The 9,558-nt window shown below is 61.7% G+C and overlaps 4 protein-coding genes across 4 annotated transcripts; 3 read left to right on the top strand and 1 right to left on the bottom strand.

Annotated features, from left to right (window-relative positions):
• Positions 1 to 1,016: 1,016 nt before the first annotated feature.
• On the top strand, positions 1,017 to 1,400 carry TRAVEDRAFT_50663 (uncharacterized protein; the record flags this gene model as incomplete). Its single annotated transcript, XM_008043012.1, has 1 exon — positions 1,017 to 1,400. One exon carries the CDS (start codon positions 1,017 to 1,019, stop codon positions 1,398 to 1,400), a length of 384 nt encoding a protein of 127 aa, XP_008041203.1.
• A 1,807-nt stretch (positions 1,401 to 3,207) lies between these two features.
• On the top strand, positions 3,208 to 4,727 carry TRAVEDRAFT_30713 (uncharacterized protein). Its single transcript, XM_008042816.1, has 3 exons — positions 3,208 to 3,512; positions 3,573 to 3,803; positions 4,507 to 4,727. The coding sequence occupies exons 2-3, from the start codon at positions 3,648 to 3,650 to the stop codon at positions 4,645 to 4,647; spliced, it is 297 nt and encodes a 98-aa protein (XP_008041007.1). The 5' UTR covers positions 3,208 to 3,512; positions 3,573 to 3,647; the 3' UTR covers positions 4,648 to 4,727.
• A 1,830-nt stretch (positions 4,728 to 6,557) lies between these two features.
• On the top strand, positions 6,558 to 7,644 carry TRAVEDRAFT_50665 (uncharacterized protein; the record flags this gene model as incomplete). The annotated part of the gene is made up of 2 exons (XM_008043013.1): positions 6,558 to 6,782; positions 7,417 to 7,644. 2 exons carry the CDS (start codon positions 6,558 to 6,560, stop codon positions 7,642 to 7,644), a joined length of 453 nt encoding a protein of 150 aa, XP_008041204.1.
• A 1,104-nt stretch (positions 7,645 to 8,748) lies between these two features.
• Positions 8,749 to 9,295, bottom strand: TRAVEDRAFT_172147 (nucleotide excision repair TFIIH subunit). The gene is made up of 4 exons (XM_008043458.1): positions 9,212 to 9,295; positions 9,141 to 9,156; positions 8,953 to 9,085; positions 8,749 to 8,899 (listed from the first exon to the last, which is right to left on the bottom strand). The coding sequence occupies exons 1-4, from the start codon at positions 9,225 to 9,227 to the stop codon at positions 8,870 to 8,872; spliced, it is 195 nt and encodes a 64-aa protein (XP_008041649.1). The 5' UTR covers positions 9,228 to 9,295; the 3' UTR covers positions 8,749 to 8,869.
• Between the last annotated feature and the right edge of the window lie 263 nt (positions 9,296 to 9,558).

A 9,558-nucleotide genomic window follows, 5' to 3' on the forward strand; every position in this document is an offset into this window, starting at 1 on the left:
ACGAACACAGGCGCGTGCTCGACGGTACGCCCACGACTCGCGGCGCACGCTGGAGGCTCGGCCCGCACTAACAGTGTCGACGCGGGCGGCCTCGCCGGCGGTGTGGCGACATCGCGAAGCGCAGGTGCGTCTTTTCGCCTGCTGGTCACGGTCGCGGCGCGTGGTACGAGCCTGGCGCGCTCGGCTCTCTGCGCGTCGGTCGGCCGCACGCGTCGTCGCGGGCTCCGCGAAGGCGGCGTGTCCCGACTGGGGCGCGTCCGCGCTCCTGCGAGGCTGCCTCTCCGGACAAGTACATGTCTGTAGTCTACGCCCTCGTACCCCTACCCCTCCCGCCCTCGACGGCGCCTCTCTCCCGCGCACGCTCCTCGCGGCCGGGCGGTGTGTGTCGAGGCTGGAGCGAAGGGGTGAGTGGACTGCGCGCGCAGCATACAAAAGACACGCTGCCGTACCTTGGACAGGCTACCACGCTGACGTCTCTGCCTGCGGGACACGTTCGATGGGAACGACGGGGACGCGGGGCGGAGGCGACGCAGGCGGGTGTCGGGCCTGTCAATGGGCGAGGACGGCGAGTGCGGGAGATGCCAGACCGGATGGGTGCGTTCACGCGCTGTATTTGCCTGCGGACGCACACTCCGCGCGGCGCGCAGACGCACGCGATGCGAGTGGGTGAGCGGAGGACGGGCGGGCCGCGCGGGATCACGGTGAGTGCAGGGCGGGCTCAGTGCGATACCTGTTGCACGACTAGCTCATCGTCCGCTAGGCTAGCACTGTCAACGAGTATGACGGCGGCGGGGCAGGTGGCGGAGGTGGGCGCCGTGCCTGCGGACATGCGAGGACGGTGAGTGCAGAGGACACCTAGGCGAGTGCACACGCTCACCGGTCCTGTTCTATCGAGCGGCGCGCACTGCGCTCGGTGCACATGCACCGCGGCGGGGGAGCTGGAGACGCGGTCTGGGTGATCGGAGGGCAGGGCGAGTGGGGCGTCGAGAGGGGAGCGTACGAGGCGGGACAGAGGGATGGCGCCCCTCCCCAGCGAGGAGCACACCTATCAAGGGCGGCAGGGCGCACCCACATGCACGCGGGCCACGATCGCGCCCGCGCACGGGCATGCGCTCTCGCGCCTGGGGCTGCTCGCTTCCGCGCGCCCTCACACGTACTCGCGCCGTGCTCCGCCGTGCCCGCTGCCCTCGCACGGACGGCGCGCTCGGATGGAAGACGTCGTGTTGTTGCGTCTCGACGCGTCGCGTCCCGGAGGCCGCGCGCATCCCCGTCCGGTTCTCGAACAGGCGTACGCCGAGGAGCTGACCGACTCGGGCCATGCAGCAGCCCTCGACGATGTGCGTCGTCTTGCGCGGAGGAGGAAACTGTTCGCGGGGCTCGCGCTGTTCTCCGAGTCGTAGTCGTAAATCGACGGTCCATCGCGGCGTCGAGAGCTCGAGGCGGTGAGCAGACCCGAACGGACGCACGACGGAGCGCGGGACAACGGCGGAGATGGACGAGGACGCAGGACACGAACCGAACGCGCAGGAACGGAGGCTCGGGATTCGCATGTCATGTCCATATCCATACAGAAATATATTTTGCATCCCCAGCTACGGTGGACCCTACGAGCAGTGCGTTCTGCATTTCCAGCCTCGTGTTTACACCCTTGCAAGTGGAGCACTACGCCCACGGAATGATCGTGCACGGGCACGAACCCCACGCACACGTATCGCACCACTCCGCGCGGCCATCGTGTTCGCTCGCTCGCGGACGCACGAATGGGCACCGGATCCTGCTCGGCGAGGCTTACGTTGCGTGAGGTCTGTAACGGACAATGGCGACGCCAGTTAGGAGACACTAACGAGAGTTCACTGCCGTAGGCGGAAAGAGACACACCAGCGTTGCCATTCGGACGCGAAGGACGCGCTGACGTCTCCGCGAAGCTCGAAATTTGCGCGACAGGAATGTCACATCAGCTAGGCCAACGCGCGTACGTACGTACAAGGACCCCGACGCCATCTATTTCGGACGCTTCGGTTGCCCCGGGGTACCCAGCACAGCGACATGCAGCTGCGCGGCGAGCGTACAAAGGAGACCGCGCCCGATAACACTGCACGGCAAACAGCGCACACGCAAGACGGGCGAATGGGTTCGCGTAAGTGTGGACCTACAACTAGAAGGGCGCAGAACCTGTCGTGAGCGTCATGAGCAAGAACCTCGGTGCCGCGAACAAGTAACCTTTTTACCTCCTCGGGATCCCGCCCGCCAAGCTGTCCCCGGCGAATCGCCAGTTCGCCTCCACCCGGTGTGCTCAAGGTAGAGACGCCGTGCGTTCGCGCCGGAGGTGGCCCACGTCCATGGTGCTGGTACTGGGGTGCGCGGGGGCCTCAGATCCACGGAGCCATCGACGACTTCGCGAAAAGGAAGGCGCACTGATGCGCCGTTGGAACGCCTGCCAGGGCGGCCGAGCAGCGTGCCTCGCCGACGAGCACGGCCCCGACTAGACGGGGCGCACGCCCGAGATAGATCGACGCCGGCGCGATCCCCGACGGCATGACGCTGCTATATCAACGTCGGCTTGCTCGAGCATGGATTAGCTTCAACACCCTTGCCTGTTAGGGCACAGCGCGCCTCACCAAGCCCTTCGACCTGTCCGCTACATTCCGGGGGCCGCGCCTTGTTCGCGTTCGCAGTCGGGCTTATCCCCCGTCGTGCTGCCTCTGAGGCGAGTCAATTATTAGCGGAGGGCATACGCCCCGGTCCTCGCCGCGTCGTGTACAATCTATTCAGAGTGTATCAGTGGCGGACCGGCGGAGAGAGCGACTACTTACCTGCATTGTGCACATCTCGTTGCTCGTGCAAGACACAGCGGAGAGGGCGTGTTCCCCGGCGTCGGTGTGAGAAGTAGATGCTTTTCTCGGCAATTGCGATGTCTCCCCGCGGTCCCAGCATTTGACTCCGCGCGGGGACCATGTCAACGATCCTCGGCTCAGATTACCGCGAGCCCCGGCAGAGCACGTCCAATTACATATGTAAATGGCGCGTCCGCAGAGGCCAGCGAAGGTCGGCGGCGGTTGGTTCGGACAAAGACGCGACGAACCTTTTGTGGAAAGCGCTTTTGAGCACGGGCGGCGACGAGCCGCAGTGGGAGGGCAGTCAGGCCTGATGAGCACAGAACGGGTGAATTCAAGCGAAGAGGGCGAGGAAGGAGAGGAAGCCGTATACCATACTGGGTGCGGTGTAATGATGCGAGGAAAATCGCAGCGCGGCGACCCCGGAAGCGAAACGTCCTCGGGTAGCCGCCAGCACGAGGCGAGACGAGGCGAATGGGGAGGGGAGTCGCTGACCGCGTCCGTACGACATCGAATGCGGGTGAAACTGCGAATGTTGCGATCCAGGTAGCAGAGATACATCGTAGAACGTCGCCGGCGATTGCCCATCCGCGAGGGCCTTGCAGATGGCTGCGGGTGTGTGCCAGAACATCCAGACAGTCGCTGCCGCCGGGAACGCGGGCGGCCTAGGATGGGACCCTGAGCGTCTCCGAATAAGTCTTTTCGGGACGTTACCATCGCCTAAGGTGAAAGACTCACCTGCGTGTCCATATAATCGCTCGCAGAGGTCCAGCGATGGTGTCGGTCCCCGCCCAAACTCACACATCGTCTGCAATGTCTTCCCACCCGTTGGTCGTCGCTGCTCGTGCCCCAGAAGAGCCCCATCCCGCAAGCGTCCAGCCCGTATCCAGTGGGACACCGCTCGAGCTCGAGCTCGAGCTCCGCGAGAAGTTGACGGAGAATCTCCGTGAGTGCGTTCGTGCCCTGTTCCTGGTCGTATCACAGCTGATGAGAATGGGCAGGAGTGCGCACCAGAAACCGGAGCGCGAAGCTACGCTACGCCATCAAGCCCTATGCAAACGACATCGTGATCGGGCGCGGGCAAAAGCTCGTAGGCTGGCCGACCCGCACCCTCTTTACGAGCATCGGCAATATTCCGGGCGGGACCCGCAAGGTGCAGGAGCTGCTCGCGCTCGTGAACGGTGGCAAGATCCGTTTCGAGCGCGCGACGCCTGAAGACATCGCGAACGCGAAGCGCGACCCGAAGACCGTCCACCCGAACTACGAACCTCCGGAGGCGATCACAGCTCAGCCGCAGTACGCTGGCTCGCACGACCTCGCCCCCTCCTTCTGCACACTCCATCCAGAGGACTTGAGCCCCGTCGACGACGACTCCATGACTTCGACGCCGCCATCCGACACTGCCGCACGCGTTCGCAGTGTCCCATCGAGACGCGGTCAACGCATCGACACGAAGAAGCCGCGCAACCGGAAGTTCGATAGCCGTTACAATCGCCCTCGTATGCTCCCCAAGGAGGGCATCAAGAGCGATCCACTCGTCTTCGAATCGGCCACGGAGCGCAATCGCGCGCTGGCGCCAACTCTCTCGCCGCCTGCGCGCGAGTGGCACTGCGCGGTCTTCGGTTCACTGCCACAGTCCATGCCGGACTCAACGTGGATCGCACCAACGTACCTCAACACTCGTCCACTCACGTCGTTCGTCCGCACGCAGAGGCCCGATGTGGATATGGACGCGTTCGGGATGGTCGCAAAGGGCTCGGGCGTGGGGGAATTGAGCGGTACCCATAGTTTGTTTCTTGACAGTTCGGTTTAGGCAGGGTCTAGCGTCGTTTGTAAGTAAGCAGAAGGTGAACTAAGATACTTTGTTTCTTGAATGGCCTGGCTGGCGGCCCAGCCCTCGGGCGAGTGGTGGAGGTAGCGGGGAGAGATTGGGATTTGCCACAGTTGGCGGACCGGCGCTCCGATCCACGCGACTTGCCTCTTTGGGTAGGCTGCAGCTCAAACGCCGCGCGCCAGAGCTTGTTTGGCCTTCGACGGTGCTCTCTTCCCAACCGCCATGTCCCGAACGACACTCGTCGCTTGTCGGGCTTCTTCTCTTGGGCGGTGCGATTCCTGGTCTTACGGCGTGTATTCGCTTTGTCGATAGCAATCCAGTTTGGCAGTATCAGAAGTATTCCTGTGTTCCAGTGTTATACCCGCGCTCCCGACTCGAGTCTCACCGGTATGGCAGTCACCCCCTGCAGCCGTTTCGCATGCGTATTGATTGACTTTCAGGCTCTGGGACTCGTCCGCGGGATGCTACTCACTGACGAGTATATCACAGGAGCATGAGTTTGCACAGGAATGCGGACTATGTGATTGGTGGAAAGCCCCGCCCCAAGGACACTCTCTGACCGCTCCTGATGGCACAGCCGATCGGTATGTAGGTAGTCCATTTCCTGTTGCATATCAGGGTTGACGCGCAAGCCCGCGGTCGTAGACAATTTCAATTTGATGCAGAGCGAGAACGGAGCGCTCGCTCGCTCACCACTTCGGCACCCACGACGAATACCATCGTCTGGGGACGCGCATGGTGTAGAATGGTTCGAGCGGCTCGCTGTTCTCCCTACTCTCCTCTCGTTCTCCCTCTCGTTCTCTCCCCCCTCATCTCCCCTTCCCTCGCCCTGGTCCTCCCTCGTTTTCTATCCCCCGCCCTTACTTCCGTTATTCTCAGTCCTTGACCCTCTCGCCCAGCACGATATCTGGCGCCCTCCTGTACATCTCACCCCTTCCACGTCTCCTGGGCTCGCAGTGGTTGCTTCGGGAGCAGCGAGTTGTTTTCCCCGCCAGAACAGGTGAGCGTGCGGCGCTGGTATGTAGAATAGCTACTTACGGGCTCACCCTTGTGGAAGAGATTGTGGCAGTCTAGTTTCTTCGCGGAGGCCATGCAGAACAAGACGACAATTGGCCGAACAACAAACTCGACACCGCGGGTGGCCGCCTCGTCCATGGGAGGCATCAGGATGCCCTTCACTGGCGTCCTGATGGTCCGGCGCGTCGGTTTGTCGCGTTTTGCCGGGCCAGGCCGCAGGGGGCGGGGATTCCGCGATTTGGTACGCTACTCGTCGATGTCAAGCACTTTGCGTACGTGTTCGGCCGACGACTCGCTGAGCGAGGTGCACTGTGCCAGTGCAGCTGCGAGCGGAGCTACGCGCACGCGCGTCTCCACCCCGGCGCTGCAAGATCAATTTGCGCCCCTCCCGCGGCGTACGCCTTCATCTGCGCCGATGGATACGACATTCCTCAATATCGAGTGAGTGAGTATATCCCACCCGCCTTGCGCGCACAGCAGCCATCTAACCCCGTCGTGGCGCCGCAGAAAGTACGGGGAAGGTCGGAATCACCGATCTCACGCATCGGGACTTGCGCACCGGCACCTACGCACCTGGGGCGTTCAACCCCGCGATTGCCTTCTGCCACGCGTCACGTACGTCCGGAGCTCAGCGACGATTCTCATAGCTGAACCTGGCGTCCACAAGACGTCACTGGCGGTAATTTCGGAGGTACGGTCTTGTTAGCACACGTGCGAGCGACCCTGTTCACGGTTTGTCTCGCAGACGTCCTGCTTCGAGGGAGCACCGTCTGCTGCCGGGCGCGCCGCCATCCTCGGGACTCCGCACAGCGCTCGCCCTGTAAGTCGCGTGCACGGGAGTACACCCCGCGCGTCAGCTCCGCCCACCAATCATGTACTCGCGCGAACGTCGCGGCGTCACCGCAGACGTCCGCTTCCTCCTCCCGGGCACGACGCACACCGCCATGTCTCTCCCCCTGTTCCTCGTGCAGGCCAAGGCAGTGTATCGACCACACCGCTCGAATATCTCGCAGGGCACGAGGAGTCCCGGAAACCACTTTTCTCCGGGCGAATCGGTCTTCCCGGCGAGCGGAGCCGTTCTCGGGACAGGTCAGTGCGTGAGCCGTTTGCAACGGGACAGACGCAGTAACCGCTGCCGCTCGTGCGGGCTCAGCGCGTTTCCGCCCCGTCCGCGCGCGCTGCCAACATCTCGTGCACGGGGGTAACAATAGGTTTCTACGACGGGCGCGAGGGGCGGATGAAGGAGTGCGCGGGGCGACTTTCCCGCTCGAGTAGGGCTGTCGTTGTGTACGCATGTGGGCGGGCGGTGCGGCGCGCGATGCCGCCAATTCCTCTTGCCCATCGGGAGGCGCGAGACGGGCGAATGCAGCGTTCGAGTACCCGGTTCGGATAGCTACGTCCATGTACAAGTACGGCCTGTTCACGAATGAAATTGAGCCCCATTGCCCAACTTTACGAATGCCCTCTTCATCGACGTACCCGCGCAACCGTCCAGTCAATCCCCCACACTATCCACCCAAAAAAACCTTACAGTTTATCTACCCGCCTACCACCCGGCCTATCCACCCAAAAACACCCTAAGGCCTCGTTTCTTTCTCTCTTCGTCGACGGATCTGCGTCCCAGATCAGGCACCCGCCGTCCTCGTCGGGCACACAAGATATATTCAGCAGCCGAACAGCGGTATGTACACTACCTACACCACGATTCCCCGCCGCTCATCGTTGCCACAGCGTTATACTCTCGCCATTCTCTTCCTCATCTCGCACCAGTACGAGCTCGACCCCGTGCTGGTGTTCCTCGGCCAGTCCGAGTCAACGCCGTTCCGTACACTCGGCATCCGCGAGCCCTATGTCAAGAAGCTTCTGCTTGGGCGCGCGATCTGGGTCTCCGTCCTGGTCGCCGCGTGCTCCGTCGCGCTCACGATGATCTTCTGGGCCGTCCCCGGACACAGGCTGTGACCGGACCCGGACCCTTTCCCCTACTTGGATGTTGATGTTGCGTTGCATTACGACGATATATGTTCTCCCCTGGCTGTGGACCGCGTGGTGTCGGCGTTGGCGTTGGCGTTGTAGACTCGAGGGTACGCTGGCATATCTTGACTTTCTTCCCACTTCTCGTGTCCTATTCTTCCTTTGCATCATTATTGCTCTTATCCCAGTTTCCGCCGCGTTCCGCATACCTTATACCCTTCTTCCTAAACCCGCTGTCGCTCGTTTGCATCACTCCCGCCCGGTCTTCCCTCCTCCCTACAGAACAGAACTCTCTACCACCCGCCCTCCCGTGCACCCTCCCTCCTCCCTTCCCTCGTCCGCCTGAAGCCCCGTCGCTCGATCCCCCGAGGTGGATATATTTGACTTATGCCCAGATCGCGCGTGTATGCTAGCAGTGATACCCATATCAAGCTCGAGAGGCGTCCGTCGGTCTGTATATGCTGTGAAGCCAAGCGATGGATTCAAGTTCGTACCCACTGGTGTGATCGTACACGGCACAGAGTGGAGAGGCACTGAGGCAGCTCGCAGTACATAGTACGTGACGGCGCGAGCGCCAGTACCGATAGCTTCTTTCCCCATCTGACGTACATTTCAGTGTTCAGCGTCTTCGTGGTCACTATGAGAGTACCGTCCATGTGCGCCGGCTTGGTCGCAGTCGCTCGTTCAGCGCCGCCAGACAACAGCATCTTACGAAGTGAGGGTGTAGACCGGAGATACGTACATCGCGGACTCCGAGTCCGGAGGGAGCGCAACAGCATCGAAAAGACATTTGACTTACCATCCCTTTCTAGTCACCTAGGCCGCCTACATGATTTATCTCTATTGGCACCATCAAGGCTAAGACAAGCCGGTACGATTCAGGATGCCGCAGACACTTCATGTGTTGTTTGCTCAGACTGACAACACCACGAGTCCCTGCGTGTTGTGTCTGGTGGACGAGTTGAGGCTTGACCGGGTCCGGGATGCTCGAGCTGTGGCTATTCTGAGGCAGCGTTTGTTGGACATGAAGGCACGGGCGGACAGGTTGAAAAAGGCGGCGCATGAGTGGGCGGATGTGGCACCGGTTCTCGAGAAAATTTGATGTTGTATAGGCGTTAAGTGAGGGCGTAGGTCGGGGATACGTACATCGCGGACACATCCGAGGAGAACGCAAGAACATCGTCAGGACATCGGACATACGGTCGCTTCTCAGTCACTCAAGGCTGTATGTGTTCTTTTCGAGCTTTAAAGGGTATCAGGCCCATCGCAGGAGTTAGATGCACAAATCGGACGTACCTCCGCCTCGAGCTCGCGTCTCACACGATACTCCTCATCGGCCTTGATCACGACATGAAAGTCATCCAGATCCTCGATGATGAAGTTCTCCTTCTCATTCAGCGTGAGCAGAATCTGCTTCACGGCCGAATCACTGGCACAGATAGACGGTTTGAGTTGTGATATGCGCGCCGGACGATCGCACAAACCAGGTGAGAAGCACGCCTGGATGGTGAGAAGCGGTAAGCGGCACCGCGGGGAGACCGGCCCTGGGACGCACCTCGTATCGCCTTCATGCTCCTGCGCAGTGTCTGGGCGGTTCCCAGGACGGCTCAGTACCGGTAGTCACGGCGAACGTGGTGGGCGGAGACAAGACGCGATTGGCGCCACGGCGCCGCGGCGCCCGCTGCCTTGCATGACCGAGGCGGCACGGGACATCGGAGGTCAGGGTGAGAGAGCGCAGGGCAGACCGGGTATTTCATGGTCAACGCCCACGTCTTCGGCCGTCTCTGTCATAACATACCCCAGCGAGGACCGTCTGCACGAAGGAGCAGCTCCAAGATGCCGATCCCGTCCTGGGCGTCTACACGACGCGCGACGTCATCGACGCGTCTTCTAACACATCGT

Source organism: Trametes versicolor (assembly GCF_000271585.1).
Source record: "Trametes versicolor FP-101664 SS1 unplaced genomic scaffold TRAVEscaffold_9, whole genome shotgun sequence".
In the NCBI taxonomy this organism is placed as follows: Eukaryota; Fungi; Basidiomycota; class Agaricomycetes; order Polyporales; family Polyporaceae; genus Trametes; species Trametes versicolor.